Source organism: Pyrus communis, chromosome 11, assembly GCF_963583255.1.
Source record: "Pyrus communis chromosome 11, drPyrComm1.1, whole genome shotgun sequence".
Taxonomy (NCBI): Eukaryota; Viridiplantae; Streptophyta; class Magnoliopsida; order Rosales; family Rosaceae; genus Pyrus; species Pyrus communis.
Window position 1 is genome coordinate 8,165,446 of NC_084813.1, and position 22,166 is coordinate 8,187,611.

The window sequence follows — 22,166 nt, forward strand, 5'->3', positions numbered from 1 at the left end:
TAGAGTTTGTCTCTAGAAAGTGAGTGAGTGTCATTGCTTCTAGAGTGTCCTTGATAGTTTGTGTGTTGTAATATTTTGTGAGTTAATACAAGTAATTTGTTTACTTGTTTTGTCTCTCCAACACTTGTGTCAGAGTTGTGTACTCTAAGATTTTCCCAACAATTGGTATCAGAGTGGTACGATTAGGGACCGTCTCTATTGAAGCTTTTGAGAATCGTGAGAAGTTTAGTACTTCGCAAGATTATTCGTTAATCTTGTTCGGCTTATCGAAGCTCTGCCGACATGATGGGAAACCTTTAAGTTGTTGGAGGAATAAAAAAGTTGAACAACAAAAATTACAACACATGGGCGACGTGTATGGAGTCTTACCTACAAGGCCAAGATCTTTGGGATGTCGTCAGCGGTAATGAAGTTATGTAGCCAGAAGAAGACACCAGCGGCGCTTTGAGTAAGTGGAAGATCAAGGCAGGTAAGGCCATGTTTGCCTTAAAAACTACAGTTGAAGATGACATGTTAGAGCACATACGGAAGGCCAAGACACCAAAAGAAGCATGGGACACCTTCGCCACACTCTTTTCAAAGAGGAACGATACAAGACTGCAGCTTCTCGAGAACGAGTTGTTATCAGTGGCCCAAAGGGACATGACAATTGCGCAGTATTTCCACAAGGTAAAGTCTATTTGCCGTGAAATTTCTGAATTATATCCCAGTGCTGCCATTGTAGAATCCAGGATAAAAAGAAATAATTATCCATGGATTGAGACCAGAATATCGAGGCTTCGTTGCCACTGGACAAGGATGGCCAACCCAACCATCACTTGTTGAGTTTGAGAATTTGCTTGTTGATCAAGAAGCTTTGGCAAAGCAAATGGGAGGGGTCTTGTTAAGAGGTAAGGAGGAAGCGCTCTACACCAAAAGTAAAGGCAGCTTTAAGCAGCATGCTGGTGGTCGATCTAAAAGAAATGGTGACAAGGAAAAAAGTCATCAAAGAGGAGGGAGTTCTCGACCAAGGGGAGCTCCGAAGTATCACGACAACCGTGGTTAGTCCCAGAATAATAAAAGATTTGAGGGAAAGTGCTACAATTGTGGAAAGAAAGGCCACATGGCGAAGGATTGTTGGTTCCAAAGGTTGCAGAAAGTAACGTCGCCAACTCAGAGAAGAAAAGTGAAGATGATTGGGATGCCATAGCGTCTCTAGCTATGGTGGAAGAATGGGACGCTGAAGCATCTTCTTGGTGGTGCTCAGAAAATGAGGAGTTACCTGACTCGAGAGAAGTTGAAGATACATTGTAGGAGAAAATGGGAGACCAAGCTGCCCAAATCCAATCGAGTCCAGATAAGCTTGAGGAATTGCTTGATGGTGACGATGTCAAGTAAGAAGTACCTAAGAGTCATTGGCAAACTGGTTTGTACCAACAACCACAAAAGTTAGACCTAGTGAAGTGGAAGTATCAACTCCACAATCACAACTAAGAAGGTCAACAAGAGTACGAAAGCCAAATCCTAAATATGCCAACGCTGCCATAACTGATGGAGCAACAAAAGAACCTGAGGCGTTTGAAGAGGCATCATAGAGTTCTGAATGGGTAAGAGCTATGGAAGAAGAAATCACTGCACTTAGGCAGAATCAGACTTGGTATTTGGTGCCAAAGCCAAGGGATGTGAAACCCGTATCCTGCAAATGGGTGTACAAGATAAAGCACCGTCCTGATGGTTCAGTTGAAAGGTACAGGCTCGGTTGGTGGCTTGAGGCTTCTCTTAGCAGTATGGACTAGACTATGATGAAACGTTTAGTCCAGTAGCAAAGCTTACGACCATACGAGTTCTACTTGCACTTGCAGCTAATAAAGATTGGAATCTATACCGGATGGATGTGAAGAATGCTTTCTTGCATGGAGAGTTAGATCGGGAGATCTACATGATGCAGCCAATGGGCTTTGAAAGCAAAGCTCATCCCGAGTAATTGTGCAAGTTAAGGAAAACACTTTACGGTCTGAAATAAGCACTAAGGGCTTGGTACGGTAAGATTGCAGAATTTCTAACATAAAGTGGTTACTCAGTGGCACATGCAGATTCCAGTTTATTCGTTAAAGCTAATGGAGGAAAGTTAGATGTCGTGTTGGTGTACGTGGATGACTTAATCATCACTGGCGATGATGAGGTAGAAATTCATCGAACAAAGGAGAATTTGTCAATTCGGTTTAGGATGAAAGAACTTGGACAACTCAAGCACTTTCTTGGATTAGAGGTTGATCGCACACAAGAAAGGATTTTTCTGTATCAACAAAAGTATGCAAAAGACTTGTTACAGAAGTTTGGGATGCTTGAATGCAAGCCAATCTCAACACCGGTGGAACCTAATGCCAAGATGTGTGCACATGAAGCCAGAGACTTGGAAGATGCAACAATGTATCAACAATTGGTAGGTAGTTTGATTTATCTGACTTTGACTCGACCTGACATTTCTTATGCAGTTGGTGTGATGAGTCGATACATGCAAAATCCAAAGAAGCCTCATCTAGAAGCGGTTCGACGAATATTAAGATATGTAAAGAGTACAATTGACTATGGTCTCTTGTACAAGAAAGGAGAAGATGGTAAATTGGTTAGCTATTGTGACACAGATTTTGCAGGAGATCACGACACCAGGAGATCGACCACTGGCTATGTCTTCAGAATTGGTTATGGAGTAGTTTCGTGGTGCAACAAGAGACAACCAACAGTGTCTCTGTCAACCACAAAAGCAGAGTATAGAGCAGCAGCAATGGCAGCTCAAGAGAATGCATGGCTGGTACAGTTGATGAATGATTTACATCAACCAGTGAATTATGCAGTACCATTGTACTATGATAACCAATCGGCAATTCGCTTGGCAGAAAATCCAGTCTTCCATGCGAGAACTAAGCATATGGAGGTACATTACCATTTCATTAGAGAGAAGGTCCTGCAAGAAGAGATTGAGTTGAGACAGATCAATACAGATGATCTAATTGCAGACTTGTTCACTAAAGGTTTGAGTACCGGCAAGTTTGAAAAGTTTTGTCGTCAACTTAGCATGGAGAAAAGAATGAGCTGGTGTTGAGGGGGAGTGTTAAAAGAAACCAACCCTAGCCCATTCTACACAAATCCAGAAAATTCTAGCACCAAAGTCAGTGCATCATGCAGGCATATCAATATGCTAGATAATTCTAGCATTATCCTATTAAGTTGGTGAGTGTGTGTGTGTATAATAATGTGCAAGAAAGTCCTAACAGCTTGTACAATTGTGTGGCTGCCATACAAAGCCCAATGGCGGTGGGCAATTGTAGTCGGCAAAACCACACCTATAAATAGGTGTGTGCGTGCGTGTGTTGCTAAGTAACCAACCAAGAAATCAAGAAGTAGAAGTAGGCAACCAAGTAAGCTTATAATCAAGCAACCAAGTGAGAGTGAGAAGAAATAGTAGCTTTGTAAGAGTGTGAGTGGTCTAGAGTTTGTCTCTAGAAAGTGAGTGAATGTCATTGCTTCTAGAGTGTCCTTGATAGTTTGTGTGTCGTAATATTTTGTGAGTTATTTTGTTTACTTATTTTGTTTCTCCAACACTTATGTTAGAGTTGTGTACTCTAAAATTTTTCCCCAACATCCCTCGCATGACCATGACCAATCTACGAGCACCACTCGCCGGAGAAGAAGCACCACTCTCCAATATCATTAAAGAAGCCGATACTGACCCACAAAAACTAAGAAACCTAGAGCAGCAAATATACCTTTACCGAGAAAGAGCCAGGCAAAAAAAAAAAAAAAAACAAAAAAAACAAAAAAAAAAAAAAAGAAGCAAAAAGTCGTGAAACCATAACTGATCAAGGTTCAGGGCCAGAAACCAGCCGTCTCCCCAAACCTTCTGAAAAGGTGGTGTATTTGGGGGAATTCACAGTGAGCTTCTTAACCCGAGATGCAAAGTTTGTCGATACAAGGTCACTCGAATTCGGGTTGCCGATACCAGTACAATGTTCCAAGGGATGCAAAAGTTAGAGAAATTTTTCATTGTGATTGGAACACCGATGGTGTACACTATGTGTTTTTATATAAATGGTGAGAAATTTTATATTTTAAGTTATTAACTTTTTAACACATAGATCTAACCATTTGTCTAGTGACACGTGGTGTACCATCCCGTATTTCGGTCACAGTGAAAAATCTCTCCAAAAGTTGGCCCTAGCGCTACTATGAATTGTAAATGCTGTAAAAGAGAAGGTGACTATCCTAGTACAGACGAGAAATTTTTCATTATGCGTGAAACACGGTGATACATCACATTTCATTATATAAGTAGAGAAAATTTTATATTTTTAAGTTGTTAAATTTTTAACACAAGTATTTCACCACTGAATACGTAGTGTATCACATCATGTTCTGTGTACACTGAAAAATCTTTAGGTAGAGAATTGGATTGGAGGTGTTGTTAAGAATACGACTTGTCGTGTTGGTTATAGCCACAGGACTGAAGACCGCCCCAAGAAAATAGAACAGAGACGGAGAATGATGATGATCAAGATGACACCCTCGTTTACAATATTTAGGCTACTAATACATGGTCATATGAAGAGAGTTTTAATTCACATAACCTTATATTAATGGCCCTGAATGAACGATAGTAAACTTGTAACTTTTTTTTTTTAAGATAAAAAGTATTTCATTAATAAAATAAAACGAAGAATATCATTAACCAGGAATACAATTATACAATTACAGACACTGATAGTGTGGAAAATTGACAATCCTAACAAAACGCACGTGTCTGTATTTTGCTTAGACTAGTATCAATTTTCATTGTAATTGTTGAGTCTAAATGTCTAAGGATTTTGATCTCAAGAATGTCAAGAAAAATCAAAGACAACACTTCAAGTAAGTTTGTCATATGCATTCATATAGACTAGGTCTATTATTGGTTCAAGGTTAAATGTTGATTAAATAATAGGCTTTTTAGCCAAAATGATCCCTAAGATTAGCATAACTCCTCACTTTGGTTCATGAAATTTAAAATCAATAGAAGTGGTCCCTCTAGTTTGTCTACCATTAATTATTTTGGTCATTTTGTACAAAAAAAAAAAAAAAAAAAAACTTCATTAAGTAAGAATAAAGTGACAAAAATACCCTCATTTTGTTTATTAAATTGAGAGTATTCTTGGCATCTTGGTACTTATTTAATAGAGATCTTTACGGAAGAACCAAAATAATTGATAGTGCACAAACTCAGGGACCACTTATATCGATTTCAAAATCTTAGGGACCAAACCAAAGTGAGGAGTTATGTTAATCTCATGGACAATTTTGGCTAAAAAGCCTAAATAATATTGTTAAATACTAGGGAGACCAAATTTGTAAATCAAATGATATAATTGTTGATAATTGAATTATTACTTAAGTATTAATTAACGTATATATATATATATTTTTTATTAATTATCTATCATTTAATTTACAAATTTATTTACAAATTTTGATCTTTCTAATTTATCGTAAACTAAATAATCCAGCCTCAGGCCCAAAACAGCAAAAGAAAACAAAAAGACGAGTTATTTAATTTGCGTTTTCCATTATTTATTGCACCAATAATACCCACTATGATAATATTGTGGTTACAAAAACAATCTTTCTCGTTGCAAAATCACTATTAAGAAGATTACAGGGATTTATTAAAAGAAAAATGTTTTTTTTTTGTTTTTTTTGTTTAACTAAAATCATCTTTGTTCAAAAAAAAAAAAAAAAAAAAAAGAAATCACATCTTAGCTATTGTTTAAAGAATATTACACTAATCAATTTGAATTAAAAATAGTTATGTCACATAACTGAAAATTGTATTTTAAAGACATAAATCTATTTTATTGTCACATGTTGGCTGCGGAACAACATAATTTTAGTTTATTGAAATAAGAAATTTGTTTAGACTTATTCTTTAAAGCACATGCTGAAACTATAGATATGTAAAGATCATGCCTAAAACTTCGTTTAAATAAAAGAGCAGCCTTTTAAGTGCTGATTTATACAACAAAATCCAAATGAAAAAAGGAAAATCCACATGAAATAAGGTAAACTAAAAAATAAAAAGTAAGGTTTCCAAATGAAAAAGGGTGAAAAAGGGAAAAGGGAAAAAAATCCAAATGAAAAGGGGAAACTCAAAATAAAGAGTGAGGCTTCCAAATGAAAAAGGGGAAAGGGAAAAGAAATCCAAATGAAAATGGGAAGCTAAAAAATAAAGAGTAGGTTTCCAAATGAAAAAGGGAAAAAGGAAAAGAAATCCAAATGGAAGAGAGAAACACAGTAACAAGCAGCAAGCAAGACCTTTAATCCATGAATTGGGAAACCTTGGAAAATTAGTTATTTATTTTATTGTTTGGATTAAAGCCTAGACCATCTGAATTGGGATATCTTAAGTTTCTTTCTTTATAAATATAGTTTGCAATTTAATATAGGATTTAAGTTAATCACAATGTAATCTTATGTGTTATGTAGTTGCCTGACGAATTTGTAAAATTCTCTTCGTTTCAATCAATAAAGTTTCAGAATTTGCTATTTGATTTTGGTTGTCGTAATTTGCCACTTCACTACCCTTATCCATTTATTAATTGCTTGGAAATTGCTTGCTTGGTTGTTGGAAATTGGGAAAGAGAACCTCTCTGGATTCTTTCCTCTTAATCTACCAAATCAGGGAATCTGTATCGTTTAAATTTGATCCAACGGCTGAAATTAGTATAACTTTTAAAGTAAGCCCTTGTTTGTAGTCGTTGGATCAAATTTTAACGGCACGAATTCCTTAATTTGGTGGATTAGGAGGAAGGGATCAGAACCAGATCCCTTTCCTTGAAATTGGTTTATTGTTTGGTTGCTCGCTTGAATCGCTTGCTTGTCTTGTCTACCTAATAAAACTCTCCTTGCCCACCTAACGAAGCTTGTGTTGCCTTGTCTGTCTAACAAAGCTTGTCTTCTTGTGTTTGCCTAACGAAGTTTGTCTTATCATACCTAACAGAGCTTGTATCCACATATGCTTGTTGGCAAACTCATGTTGTGTACCGCCATGAGTTTGACGACATGTTCGTCGAGGGTGTTGGAAAACTAGTTATTTATTTTATTGTTTGGGCTTGGGCCTAACCCTTGTGAATTAGGGTTTCTTAAGTTTTGTTCTGTATAAATATATATGTAGCTTGTAGTTTAGTATGAAAACTAATTTAGTCGCATTATAGTCTTACGGCTTATGTAGTCACCTCGGTAAATTTGTATTGTTCTCTTTCGTTTCAATTAATAAAGTTTTATTCATAGTTTTATATTTGGTTTGTTCTACACGTATTCAACCGTTGCGTTGTCTATAATTGGCAAATCAAAGATGTACTCTCCAAGGGCATTTCTTTCAGAACCGGCCATCCCAGCCGGCCAAGCTTTCTAAAGAGGAGGTGGTGCCCAGGGTCTCTTATTTCTTGGACTACCTTTACGAAGCTAAAATGGCTGCCCCAATAACAGACGTATTGATATGGCAAGAGAGCGCGACGAGTGTAAGGTGGTTTTCCGCCGCGGTAACCTCCTCGTCACAGGCGGTTGTGGAGGTGGCCTGGCTGGAGGATACAGAGGCCATGTCGATTGTCCAGGCATGCTTTTATCTCTTTGATTTCTTCTTTTCTCGCAAATATGCCAGAAACAATCACGAGTGACTCCAACATATAACCAGTTGTATAAAATTTGTGGAAACAAATTGTAGCATTAACCATAAAAAATGAAAAAAAAAAGTTCTCTAAGAAGTTCGCCCCGGGCTCCAAATTCACGTTCTTTTGCTTTGCCCAACTTCACGTTTTAAAATCTCTCTCGTCACGTAACACGCCTTCGTCAAAATATCAATCCTCGATATGTATCGATTAGCCAGAGTAACATACTTTCCATTAATTCCACTCACAGCATTCTCTAAAAATAAAAGAATGAAAATGTCATCTTAACGGTACCTGTGTTACTTGGGTCTCATGCACTTGAGGAGAACGTCTACAAATTTCTTGTACATGTGCCGCTTTAGGTACATCCGCTCTACCTTCTCTCGTCCCTTGAGTCCCATTTGCTTCCTCGAAACTGGGTTCTTAAGCAAAAACCGGAGATTCTCGGCGAGGCCACGAGTTTGGTGATGCCCCACAGGATGAAGCAGACCTGTTACATTGTGTTCAACAATCTCTTTTGTGCCTCCGGCTTCGGTTCCAAGCACCTGATCAAAACAAACACATAGGAATTATATTTGATCAAACGACCGAGATCAGTATTAATAATGCCATTTTGCTTCAAAAGAGGCTTTATCTTTTATAACTGTTTCTGTTGTTTTCGAGGAGAAACCGGAAAAAGGCATACAACGCTAAAAAACACCATTTTGTTTTCAAGATGCCTTTGCATATTTGAGGTTCGATTAGCGAGACTAAATGTTAGCAGCAGTACAAAAAAACTATCATCCAAGTGGGATGAGGAATAAAATGTCATACCGGAAGACCGAATGCCATGGCTTCAATTGTCACTCTCCCAAAAGTTTCTCCCAGTCCCTGTGCACCATTTGACAAACTGTGTTAATTCTAAATGATATAGAATAATTGATCAAATGCATACAGGCATAAATCAAGATTATAAATTCAACTGAAATGAGAAATGGGTTACAAACGCACTAAATTGGAACCGCTACATACATATTGAACAGAACAGTAACATTTGGTGGTATGCCTAGTTCATACATAACCAATGGAATTCATGAATACAACTTGTGCATACGGTGGACAGAGGTAATAACTTTTTGTTGCAAAGACCTCAAATGTAATAAAACAAAATGATATCCAGATAGAGATCAAAATAAACCATTTCATAACATTTATCGACAGTAGTTTCACTTTCACATGGTTTATAAGGACCTGAAATCTATCCGGTGTTCTCACTTAATACTGTCAAAGATACCATATCGTTACGTGTCTGTCTCAGTTGTGTTACAGATTAAAAACTAAAGACTCACAAAATATTTTTATTCAAACAACCAATACAAACATGAATGGTTGATTCTGTTATGACATGGGACTTCTCCATCAAAATCCATAATAACAAGTATAATTTAGGAGCAGTTATGCGTGTTCACATAAACTACTAAAAGACTAAGAAGATGGATCACCTGAGAGTTCATGACATAAACATCAGCTGCGGAGTATAATGCAGCTACACGTGTGGTTGCCGGAGTCCACAACACTGACTTTGACAAGTTTGAATGCTGAGATAGGAATCCCAAAAGTTCTTTGACATAAACGACCTTATTGCTCTTAGATCCAACAGAACCAATAAGAAATTTAACAGATTGTTTGAGTGTTCCTCCTTTATCTGACAACACTTTCCTCATATGAGTGGCATTGAAAGTCAAAGCACCTGTACTATCAACAGAGGTATAGAGATTACGTAATTGCAAAATTTTCTTCTGGGGTTCATTCAACTGGACATCAGATTCGTTGGACAGTGACAATTCATTTGATGATACTCCATCATCATTCAATTCTTGTAACAAAGCTCTCAAGTGATGTTTTCTACCCAAGGTAGAGCGGGCTTGGCGCTTATGTACTGGATTTTTTATCTTCGGATCATCTTTCGCAGGTTTTTCTTCGATCACCAAGCGTGCTGAGTCAAGAAGCAAGAGCTGCCCCTTCCCAGGGTTTATACTGCTCAGAGACATCACAAGCATATCATTATCTGTTAACCCCATTTCCTTTCTGACTGAATCTCGCAATAACTGCCTCTTCTCGAGCATCTTCTCAGTACTAGCGGATGGAGTATTAAGTGAACAAGCTATGCCAGCTACAAAGGCCAGTTCATCATTAATAGAGAGTGGTACAACAACAGGCGGAGACCTCAGCTTAATCTTTTCTTCTTCACACCAGTCTTGCCATTGTTTAGACTGTGATTCTGATAGAAAAACCAGCATTTTCACTTGGTTAAGCACAACCTTCGCGCGATCAAAGTATTCCCTCCGGTTTTCCATGATCCACCAAGCAATTTGACTTGCACCAGCTGGAAAATGATCCATGTATTGATCTGATACAAGCAAACGAAGCCAAATCAAATCAGCTACAAATTTAAGAATTCCAAAATATCAGACAAATGTCACTTAGTCTAAGAAAACCTTAATAGAAAAACACATCAATGCAAAATAAACTAATAAGGTGTTAAAAAGATGGAATTTATGTATTTACAAATTACTGAGGGCATACTGATTTCCAAATGTAATGATGCATAAACACATCCTTATAAGGTCAAGAAAAACCAGAGCATAATATGGCTATTTCATCAGGTTAATAACTTAGTCAATGTCATTGATCTCCTAGAATGGAAAAAAGAAAAAAACTGTCTTAATTACAGAAAACATGCATATTTCCTGCATCAATTAGCATGAAAGTGGATGAAGTATCGGAGGTAAGCAGTTGGTGAATAGAAAACCACATAATTCCAACACAGAATAAATTATTTGGGCAATACATGTTCCATCCATACAGTGCTGTAACTATTTACATGGAAATCACTCTTTAACATGTTGCTAAATGATAATCCTATCAAAAAATTCTACAAGAAACTGACTAATCTCCATGGGAAAGCATACTGTTTTTACATGTATAACCTGTACTTCAAGAGGCTAAAAAGGTACTGATATCCGTAACTAAACAAGCACAACACTCAACGTTAGATACAAAATCTATAGAGGTTAATACAACATCAGGTCACTGAAAACAATATGGAGGTATTGATAGTTAATGTTATACACTTCAAAATTTGTGAGATCAGCAAATATATTAACTTGGAATTTCTTAAAATGGTTCTCACCAATCCATGATGCACACACTGCTGACCCGGCGATGACGAGATCTGCCTTCATAGCAGTTTTGAAGCTTTGTTTTCCTTTATCCTCAAGCACCTTGATTCTTCTCCTAGCTAGCTCTGGCATCAAGCCACCCTTCTTGCTAAGAACTACAGCAGAAACTGTGGCTCCACAGCTCAAAAGCTCTGTTGCTAATTCCAACATAGAAAGTGGAGCCCCAGTCAGTGAAAGTTCATGGAATATTAATATAAATCTTCTAGACCAAACAAGACGTGCAAAGTCCCCCTTCCTGTCACAGGTTCCAGACCGCGTTTTAGGACTCCATTCTAAAATTTGATCCTCTAGAACGCCAAATGGACCAACAAGCATCCCATAAGTAGTATTTGTCTTAGGAAGGTCCATTTCCTGCTCCTCTGTCTCATGGTCATCAACCTGCACTGCTTTCTTCTGATTACCTTTCCCTTTACCACGAAGACTACGAACTCCTTTTTTACTCTTCTTTTTTGGACTTGCGCTTCGATGAGATGAAACTTCATTATCTTTTTTTGTTAAAACCACATCTATCCTTTTACCATCTTCCACCTGATTTTCAGTGGTCCCATTCTTAACTTCCACAGAACTGTCGCTGCCAAGCAAATCTCTCCGCAGATTCTGTTCATTGTCTGACTTCCCATTCCTTGCTTTATTTCCAAACCCCAAGAAGTTATCCTTGTTATTGCTATGAGCCCAACTGGACTGAAAATAAACTCCAAGATAAGCCCAAAGAGTAATCAATAACAACCAAAACAGTACCCGATTGCTCCGAAACCACTGCACACCTCCACTACTTCTACCTTCTTTTTGTGAAGTACGGCTAGAATTCAATCTCCGAAATGAAGGAGAATTTCGAGGACTGGATCTTCCTGACAATGTAGACTTAAAACTTCCACTTTCTCTCGTCGACTTATAATCCACTCTAGTGCTTTCCTCCATCGTTCTCTTCGAAGAACATCAGTTCCTTTTTAATTCGGTCTCTGCAGCAATTAAGAGTAAAGAAACCTGATTTTCTCTATACACAAGAATAAGTAAAGAATTCCCTCGGCTCTTGTAATTTTCTTTAAAATCTTATATAGCTCACAGAATGAAATTTTAATCCGTTTAGCGTTACTTGGCGCTCTCAGCAATCAAACGGAGTAACTGCATTCAGCATTTCACCATAAAACCGAAATAAACACGCAGATTCTATGTTAATTAAACATCCATATGCATGTCTAAAAATAGCATCCCAGTAATTTGTAATCACAATCAACCAACAAGAACATACAGGAAAATAATTACAACTAATTCAAGCATGCTTATTTTTCTCTACTAAAAATTAACAAAACAAAAAATCAAGATCCCAAAAATTTTCATTAATTTCACGGTCTTCGAAGTTATCGATGAAGATCAACTATAAGGTCAGAGCTGAATCTAAAATTTTCTCCGATCCTAATTCTCACTAACTTGAGAGACTTGATTCATTTTCTTTCGCTCCATTTTCTCGGCAGCCAAACAGACCATAAAAGATCCACTGATTACTACTTACCAAGAAATCATGCAATTAATTCGGAGCTCATTCCCTATCAAACCGCCCAACGAAAATATTAAAATTCATACATATACACACACATACATATAAAGAAAGATTTCAAAGATACGCATTTTTCTTTATTTCTGGAAGATTGGGTAAGCAAATACGAGCTTTCAGAGGAGAGGGAAATTACATGGATTTGCTGCATGCTCTGCCTCTGAAGCTGCGCCTCCAAGATCTCGACGGTTTTTCTTGAGAGAGAGAAGCACAAGTTGCAGAGTGAGTGAGTGTGAAGATGGCCGAGAGAGGTTTCAGAGACGGAGAGAGATTGTTGTTATGTGTCCGATCGCGCGGGCGGGTCAACTCGTGTAAACGGATTCGGAAGCAGGGCTGGGTGTGTACTCTCTGCCGCACGGACTACTTCAAAGCTTTTGCTCCTTTCTGGCTGTTGCTGTGTCTTGGTCTGGGGGTCTTTTAGCAGCTGACCTACGCTGAATAAAATTGTACGCTCGGGGTCCCAATGCAGCGTCGGTGGGTTCTCACAGCCAATCATGGCCCTCCATCTGTATTATGTTTCTGATTATCTTGGCCCCGCAAATCCTCATTTGTAAGAACTTGCGAGTATTCCGCAAGTGGTTCCAAGTGTCTTTTATTTTGGACGATTGCATATTCAAGCTTCATTCCGTTATTTGTTAGATCTTACGAGCAGTCGTTCACGTTTAACTCCTATTTACACCATGAATAATCATTTAGGGACACAACCGTGTCCGATTTAATCGTCAAAACTTCTATCATGTTGATGTCGCCTATTTCTAACTCAGATTTCAGTACCCATAAGCATTTGAATTATGCTGCAAGGAATATCCTTTGAAATGTTCGACAGCCTTCGATCCGCAGGACAACGGAAAGCTGGCCTCGCATGGACGGAGCCAATGAAGGCTTACTGAGGGCAGATGACCCCATTCAAGTAATTCGTTTGTTCAGTTGCAAACTACAGTTATATAATATATATATATATATATATATATATATATATATTATATATGCACCTTAGCTTTGGAGAAAATTATATGTATTTAATATTCAACATATATTCATACTACTTATACTTCATATCAAATATTATATGAGTAAAAATGCTCTTATTCTATCATTCAGACGGAAAAAAAAATCCTATTCCGCCTATCATGTATTAGTATATTTTTTATTACTTTGCTACTTTTCACTACTATATTGAAATTCTTGTAACATTGGAATTGTGATTCATCATCATTTAAAATAATCCACGCTATCATATTGAGTATAAGTCATACTATAATAAGGTTTTCTTAGTTGGCTTTCAGGTTGCCCCCGCTAGAAGAAATTTCTAGCTCCGCCCCTGTAGCCTTGCCTTGGTAGCTAACCTCAGACCCGGAGGCGGATTCAAGGCCGCCACCACGGTTGCCAAACTTAGACCGAGCCGATTCAAAAAAATAATAAATAAACAAACACAGATTACTCTTCCAATTAAACATGATTAATTCACATATCAAATATTCATAGCAAACAAGTCATTACAGTATCGATAGTTCAAGCAGCTTCTTACCCTCCTCAACTAAACAAGGGAAATACTACCACAAAGGTTTTTAACAACGTAGGCAACAAAAAAAATCCAATGCATCTATATGTAAAATGAAATAACTTATAGAAACCATCGCCGAGCGAACTGCTGCTACCGCACAACAATTCTTTGTATTTTTTTTCCATTTTCTTTTATATAGCAGTTTAAGTGGAAGCCCGTCTACATTTTCAAACAAGCTTTTCGATAAAAACCAAACCACAAGAAAACCTGTAGACAGAAAAAGCAACTGTATTACACAGCAGTCGATGACGATTCACAAGAACAAAGACATTTAAGTTTTTTTTCACTTTAAACGTTTCCTACCGAAATTGTAAACAAGGAATGGCACCCGTCAAGCTGCAACATTGATCTTCGATTAAGTGCAGCATGAGCAGGTGTTTGTCATACGTAACTGCAGGAACAGAGGAAAAAGAGGGAAACAGACAAGAAAGAGATATAAGCATACAACTAAATATTATTATAAGGCCGTAAAATACATTTGGCAATACGAGGATAAAACAAACAGTGTGTCAATCTTCCCATGGCCCAAGTACAGAATAAGAAAAACTAGTCACACTGGTGGTTCTAGTGCCCAATTCTTCGAGAATACAAACAAATGAAACACAGGCCTTTCCAAAATATTTAATTTAACATTTTGTTGGTTCATAAAAAAATAGAATGTCATTACTCATCGAAGCAACTTGGTGTGCTATCCTATCCAAATAGAATTATCACTTTGGGGTGTCAGCATTAAATACATGTAAAACCAAATTGACGAAAGACCAAGGATGACATACCTAAGATATCTTCGAAAACATTGGCCCAAAGTGCCCCAGAACATAGGCTGAAGATCACAAAGGGCTCAGACGAAGGCCTGCAGCACCAAATGAACAAAACTTAGAACTTTGCACTCCCAATATGGCAGAAAAGTTAAATTCGGACAAAGATAGAACCTTCATCTGCTTCTTCAAACAAGCTCCGTATTATTTTGAAGTACTTCACTGGCCACATTCATCTGTGAATATCTGCACTTGAAAAGAAAAAAGCATTCAGATTGCATGAAAAGGTAGAATGTATAAAATGCACCCTCTCCAATCTAACCCAACCCTGGGATAAGCGGAGCAAGTTTGGCAAATATATAATTAGTTCATGAAAATATGAGGTATGACTTGCCTACGAGGCTTGTTTTGTCGCTGCCCATACTCATCTCCCACAATCTCTGTAATGGAAAAACTATGTCAATCCCAAACCATAACAATTCATAAATTATTAAACGGCCAACTCAATGGCCAAGAGTGACAAAAAGGTGGGAAGCAGAGCTAAGTGTAATATAATGTCATACCAGGCTTTTGTGAAGGCTTCCATTCGTTATTGGTTTTATTTGCATTATTCTCTTTGCTGCAAATAAACGAAGATTATTCAGAATGGTAGACATAGATGTTTATTAAAAACATAATTGAAATGTAGGATCTCCTGACCATGTGGCAGTAGAAAGACCCGTTGAACAGTTATTTCAACTTGAACAAGGGAAGTTTAATCAAGAAAGATAGATAAATAAATAAAATAAGCGAAAAAGGAACCACATTGTATTGCAAGAGACAAATCTAACAAGGTAAGCAAGTTATGATAAACGAGAGACCATTATCTCAGAATCATAAATAATCAAAGAGACGCCATACAACCAACCTCAGGGAACCCACAGAAGATGTTTGTCCAGATGGGCGACCATGATAAGAACCGTCAACAGTAATATATGGAGGACAATATGTTGCCCCCAATGCTCCTGCAGCACCCGCCAATACAGGTAACCTAAAACAATTCAAACAATTATCACCAGAGATCTTTCTCAAACTAAAGGAATCACCCCATTAGATTGAACTCCATTCTCATAGCAATATTTGAAGATATTTTTCCAAGACAGATATGACACTGAAGCAGTTCCTACCTCCTCACAGAAATTATATATATTGAAAATATATTTAGGGGTAGTAATCAATAAGGAGTTTAAAAGAGTGTGAGGTTACAAATTCAGGGATATTCCATGGAAGTCCATGGGTATTCAACCAAGATTTTAAAGGAGTCCATAAAACTCCATAGAAATCTGGATGTATTCAATCAGGTTTTAAAGTAGTATAAAAATCCATGTGTATTCAATTCAGATTTGATTTTAAAGTACTTTAAAAAGTTAAAAGGATTTTGATGGATTTAAACAGATTTTATAGTGTATTTTAGCCTTTAGGAAGTCTTGCCTCTCCCCCAAAGATTTTGAATGAATTCACATGGATATATGAAACTCCATTAGAACTCCATCAAACTTCACAAATTACAACTCTCTTAAAATCTTTCAAAATCTCAATTAAATACACACCCCTTCGCATAATTCTCTTTATAGCAGACAATAATTCATAATGCAGAGTAGTCAACCACTAACTGAACTAAATAAGATATCAACTTCCCATAAGGAAGAAGAACAAGAAGAAGACAAGACCAACAGAAAGAACTATCATTAATACAATTCCCGTACCATGTCATTTCGCCGGAATTTCCTAAACCACCAAGTTGTGGCTGAGCAACATATCCAGGGAACGCCATGCCAACAGCAGGAACTCCCATACCCCCAGTATGCTGGCCCCCAAATTGCATGACTGCACAATCATCCAACCAGATAAGACCTCAAATCATAATCTATTGAATGATTATATGTTAGAAAAAGACACAACTTAATATGCACTAATAATTTAATCTGCAGCTACTGTCAATCATTATCGATAAGCAGTTCAGAGAACAACATTGCGGTGAAATCATAGACAGTTCAGAGAAGCAGTGAACATGTTTTGTTACGTTGACAGTGCGGGGCAAAAACAGATGATTAACCTTGATTATGTTTTACTTTGCATTCCCATAAAGGGAGATTGGGGCTTACTAGCCCTTTTGCAAATACACCAACAAAAATTAGCCCTGCTCTCAAAATGCAATATCTATTAGCCCTCTTTGACGAAAATACCCTCAAGTGAAAAGCCTCTTACTAAAAATTATGGTGTCAATAATGTATTAATATTGTGCCAATAATGTATTCATATTGTATCGATAATCTATCAGTATTGTGTCGATAATGTATTAATAATGCCAATAATATATTAACTTGAAGGCATTTTCATTAAAGAGGGCTAGTAGAAATTGCACTTTGAGAGCAGGGCTATTTTTGGTTGGTGGGTTTGTAAAAGGGCTACTAAGCCCAATTTTCCTTCTATAATTAAGGGCAACTCTATAATTCTACCAAAATGGTAATCCAATATGCTTACCAGGCAAAAACGCTGGAGCACCAGGGAAGTTCTGATCATGATTAACACCCATACTCCCAGTGGATACCGTAACAGGAGCTCCACCATAAGTAATACTGCCCCTTGCACTACCCTGAACACTGCCTTTTCCCTTTGCAACCAGGGCACCTTTAGATTTACTTGAATCTGAAGGTGATTCAACTTCTCCTGATTCCAAGGAATTTGATGACATGGTTGTTTTGGGTGGAGAGGAAGCCTGAGATCCACTTCCAGGACGTTGTCCCATCTGCTGAGCAGGACCTTGCAGAGCCAGTTGAGATCGATTTTGAGCAGGATTGCGCTGAACAGCATGAGGATGTGTGGATGGAGAAGCCCTTGTCATTTGGTTCTGAGACACTGGTTGATAACTCATTTGTCCTGAGATAACACCCCTTCCTTGAACCCTAGACTGAGGAGCTTGAGTAGTATTGACAAATGATGACCCAGAAGGTGACATTTTTATGTTGGTCAAAGTCTTCCCAGCAGCTGGATTGGTAGAGTCATTTATATAAAGCTTGTCCATACCGACAGATTCAGCTATGTTCTTACCTCGCTCCAATGCATTGGTTTGGGGCACATTGAAAGTCTCATGCACTACAGAAGACCGAAGGTTCCTCTTACCACTCCCAACCTGTGCATCCCGCTTAGGAGTAAGAGTTATACCTTTATTGGAACTGGAAGAGCCTGATGGGTAAAAAGGAGGAGAAGCTGAATTCAAGCTTGAGGCAAAGGAATTTTTCCTAGCAGAAACCTGGCTAGACTCTGCATTTGAGTTGGGAGTAAATGTTCTCGCTAAATTACTTTGTACGTTTTTCTCAGCAGGCTTTCCAGACCTGAAAATAAAATCAATGTGACGGCTAATTATAAAAAATCATGAATTAACGAAGACGTATTAGTACCATAAGAATACGTTGTACTCACTGTTTGTTATGTGTTGGCGGTGCCTGTCTGTTATTCCTAAAAGCCGGTTCATACCTCCTGGGCCCTCTCCCTCTAACACCCTTGGGTACCTGTCTCTGATTATTATTGTCATATTCTTTAGACCTGTCATATTCTTTAGACCTATTTCCTCTGGCACTCCCACGATCAATATCTTGGTTTCTTCCGCGACCTACATAAGGACCCTTTGAAGGTTTCTTTCCCTGAATTAGTAAGTAGTGCACATCAGAAAGATGAGAGATGCAAAAAGATCTATAGAACAAAATATTCTGCAGTATGACCATGTATACAACTATTACTTCTTCGTAGCGCCTTTCCTGAAAAGTAATCTCCTCAAACTTATCGTGCCCCCATTTTCTTTCATCTCTGGACTCCCACAGCTTCCTTCCACCATGTGTTCGCCTACTGAAAGGAGAATGCTTCAAATTATTACAGCGCTATACACCATAACTTGACCATGAAAAGAGAGAAGGGGAGGAGGAGGAGAAGGGGGGAGGGGGGGGGGTGATGCCGAAGGAAAACAATGATCCATAAAGGAGCTACTATCACAGCTGCACAAGTTTACTTCTATATTACAACAGTACAACTCGCCAAACTACACCTACATTCATATGAACGCAAATGCAATAAAAAATCATAAACAATTACCTGTGCCGACCACCAGAGTTTTCCCTGAAGCGGTCATCATGCATATAAAAAGCACCCGCTGTGGGGACTGCAAATGGTTCATTCTCCTTCTTCTCCTCCCCTTCTTCAGCCTGATTCCCCCCATTCTCATCCACGGACCCTTCGACAGACCTCCGACCATCACCGCTCGATTCCTTAACAGCCAAAACCTCAACCCTGCCACCCATCTCGCCTTCCCGGCCTCTCTCCTGATATCTTTCCAACTCCTCTTCTTCCACAACTTCCACAACTTCCTCCTCAAACTCTTCTTCTTCATCAATCTCTTCCTCTTCTTCTCCTTCTTCTTCTTCTAGTTCTTCGTCATCATCATACTCCGCCGCCCCACCCTGATCATCCGATTCATCGGAGTGAACCGCGGCCCTCGGATCCTTCCTCGGTTTCTCCCTCGCCTCCTCTTCACCTTCCTCATCGTCGCTGGCCGCTTCCCTCCTCCGCATCGCCAGAGATCGCTTCGTTACCTCCGGATCACTATCATACTCCACATCATCCTTACCCACAGAAGCCATTGGTTAAACTCTAAACCAACAAAAACCCTAAATCCACACCAATAAATATCCAACAAAAAAAACCCAAAACTTGCCTACAATAATCAAACACCAACCGCACAGATCTTCACTCAGATAAACCCCAACCTTCCTGGAATTCAAACGCGAATTCGAAAAAACCAAAGCCCTCAATCAAAAACCCGTAAAAATCCAAAATTTCCCGTGAACGAAACCCTGAATATGTACATTACCGCAAAATCGAAACTCTAGGAGCTCGAATTGGGGAAAAACAAGGGGATTTTATTAGGGATTTGGAATCTTACCCGTGAAACCCTAGAGAAAGATTTTGGGGCTTTTGGACGACGATGCCGTCATAACTTGAAAGTGGAAAGACTTGGGGAGGAGTCAAGATTTCAAGGAAATGGATAATTACGGAAATATCTGAAGCAATAGGCAGTTGTTCAGGGGTATTTGGGGGATTTAAGTAGTTGCGGTCACAAGTCAGGATAGAAAGTGAGGCGTCAGAGACATGGACTGGAGGGCATTGGAATCCACCAAAAAAGCAGTGTTGTGTTGGATTTAGATTCTGACACGTGAGATGCTTTATTCTCACATGTGAATTAGCTTGGGTACTCTCCACCAACCAACTTCCGCCATTTGTGTATCTCGGAAGTGGGATGTAAGCAAACTCAATACTTATTTTCGTTTCTTTTCTAGATTTCTTTCCTTTTTTTTTACCTTACTGTTCCGGACAATACTTGAATACTTCCTCGTTGCTACTTAAGTTTTACTGACCACTTACGTGGCCTATTAAGAATGTTACACCTATCCATTTAATTACCATAAGCTCTTGCTATTTTGATGCTCAAACATCCTTCTTTATGTCCTAACCTAATAACCAAACAATGTCCTCCTTCCTCTCATAACCTGACCAACCATGGTCGACCAACCCTCATTTCCTGCAACCCTTGCCCTTCTTCGAACCCACACTTGTCTTCTCCTCCAGCCTCTTCCACTTGACCCCACTTTGTCATATCCTCCAATCTCTCTCAATCGACCTCACCCTCAATCCATCATTTTTTTATTCTAAAGTAGTCATGGCAGCAGGGGAAGGAAGGTGGCGGTGATTCGCCAATACTCCGATGGCACTTTCATGACTTCCTTGGAAAATAAGATGTTGGTTTGATGCAGGGTCGACTGAGAAAAGTTAAAGGATGAGACGTGATAGGAGACCTGGAAGTGCTTACTGGTGCAGGGAGATGGAAGGCTGGGAAATATTCTGGTGATGGAGAAGAATAAAGTTTGAATAGTAGAATAATGAATGTTTGGTAATCAATTTTAATTAAGGGAGCATTTTTGCTCATCAGTATTAACTTTAGGGTATGCTCACACCTACCATATAACATGACATGTGTCATTTAATTCAACACTAGTTAATTTTGTAATTAGTTACTAATTATTTTATAACATTTTAACGTTTAAACTAAACATAAAACAAATTAAGAAAGTAAAACATTGTGGGGCCCATCCATCCTTACCTTTCTTTCATATTGCTAAATTTCGCACTGCTGTAGAATGTGAAGATGCTAAAATTTGTTTACCTATAGAAGAACCGTAAGCAAGCCTAAGATCAGAAGGTGTGTCGGTTAAAGACTCTCCAACAGTTATGTTAGTAATCAATATTAATACTCAAGTAATGGCCAAGAGAATAAGTATGCAAATATTGCATTATCCAAGATAAGCCCTAGAAAGGTGTATTTATACCATTCGAAGACAGGACCTCTAGGATAGTATAACCCTTCTTAAATCAGGAGAATCCTATAGGATATCTAAGAAGTAGATATTGCATCCTCTTAGAAGTGCGAATACTTGCGGCACACGTCAATCCTTAGATTGTAAAGACTCCAAGATTATAGGAAACTTATTGATTCCTTGTTGGATTAGGTTCTTGAATCTTGCAAAACAAGCATGGTCCATCTAGCGAAGTTGATGGACTTCGCTCATTGATTCCGGAACAGGATGATGGTGGTTTCACTAATCCATTTAGTCAGCTCTGCAATGAAGGTTGTTGAGTCCATGACCGCAATTCTAAAGTAGGCGTATATCGATTCTCCTTATCCCGGTCTTGAAAAAATCATGGTCTCACATTCCCCACTTCATCTATCTCCCCTTTCCCTCCCACCCTCGACCCCGAATTGCCATTCCCTGCTCTTTCCTTCTTCTACTAGGTAAGCTTTAATTTTTTTTCACTCGGCAAGCTTTAATTTTTCACTCTAATTCTTCTTCTTCCTTCATCATCTTCTTTTTTCTACTGGGCTCGCAACGGATTAACAGATCGGTGCAGGTCTGATGAACGATTTCGATAAAATTAGTGTTGCAAATCCAATGGGTGTCATTGCAAAGTCGTGTTGTCTCTTGCACAATAGTGGGCCATGAGGAACAACACAACCACCAACATTTCCACGCAATTTGGGATCACGATCGGGATGATCGCACCTGGTGCTTGGCCCCTTCCTCGATTACTCTTTGTTTGGTTTGATTGGGCTTGTCGTCTAAGGCAATTGGTTGGGATTAGACTGCAGAAACGAAAATGAGGGGTGGGCGCTGCAAGAAGGTGAAGTTATTGGCGTCGGCGAGGTGAGGTGATTAGTCTAGGGTGTTGGGTTGGGTTGGTGTCTTTAATGTTTTCAAAAGTCATTATTTTGACCTGCAACGTTTAAATAAATTAAAGTTGTCTTTTGCATTT

At 38.5% G+C, this 22,166-nt stretch overlaps 3 protein-coding genes across 4 annotated transcripts; 1 reads left to right on the forward strand and 2 right to left on the reverse strand.

Moving 5' to 3' along the window:
• The first annotated feature begins 1,595 nt into the window (after nucleotides 1–1,595).
• Nucleotides 1,596–3,082, forward strand: LOC137708965 (uncharacterized mitochondrial protein AtMg00810-like). Its single transcript, XM_068448120.1, has 3 exons — nucleotides 1,596–1,737; nucleotides 1,842–1,959; nucleotides 2,080–3,082. The coding sequence occupies exons 1-3, from the start codon at nucleotides 1,596–1,598 to the stop codon at nucleotides 3,080–3,082; spliced, it is 1,263 nt and encodes a 420-aa protein (XP_068304221.1).
• Nucleotides 3,083–7,854: 4,772 nt separating this feature from the next.
• Nucleotides 7,855–12,863, reverse strand: LOC137749390 (uncharacterized). Its single transcript, XM_068489481.1, has 5 exons — nucleotides 12,583–12,863; nucleotides 10,846–11,853; nucleotides 9,155–10,062; nucleotides 8,487–8,543; nucleotides 7,855–8,218 (listed from the first exon to the last, which is right to left on the reverse strand). The coding sequence occupies exons 2-5, from the start codon at nucleotides 11,810–11,812 to the stop codon at nucleotides 7,973–7,975; spliced, it is 2,178 nt and encodes a 725-aa protein (XP_068345582.1). The 5' UTR covers nucleotides 11,813–11,853; nucleotides 12,583–12,863; the 3' UTR covers nucleotides 7,855–7,972.
• Nucleotides 12,864–13,887: 1,024 nt separating this feature from the next.
• Nucleotides 13,888–19,824, reverse strand: LOC137749391 (protein MLN51 homolog). 2 transcript variants are annotated; one of them, XM_068489484.1, is made up of 12 exons: nucleotides 18,897–19,824; nucleotides 18,548–18,650; nucleotides 18,231–18,451; nucleotides 17,292–18,142; nucleotides 16,514–16,634; nucleotides 15,676–15,798; nucleotides 15,332–15,387; nucleotides 15,163–15,208; nucleotides 14,943–15,014; nucleotides 14,787–14,863; nucleotides 14,314–14,401; nucleotides 13,888–14,217 (listed from the first exon to the last, which is right to left on the reverse strand). In XM_068489484.1, exons 1-9 carry the CDS (start codon nucleotides 19,439–19,441, stop codon nucleotides 14,957–14,959), a joined length of 2,124 nt encoding a protein of 707 aa, XP_068345585.1. In that variant the 5' UTR covers nucleotides 19,442–19,824; the 3' UTR covers nucleotides 13,888–14,217; nucleotides 14,314–14,401; nucleotides 14,787–14,863; nucleotides 14,943–14,956. The 2 variants fall into 2 exon arrangements, with proteins under 2 accessions (XP_068345585.1, XP_068345583.1); XM_068489482.1 differs by having other exon boundaries at nucleotides 18,548–18,653.
• Nucleotides 19,825–22,166: the final 2,342 nt, after the last annotated feature.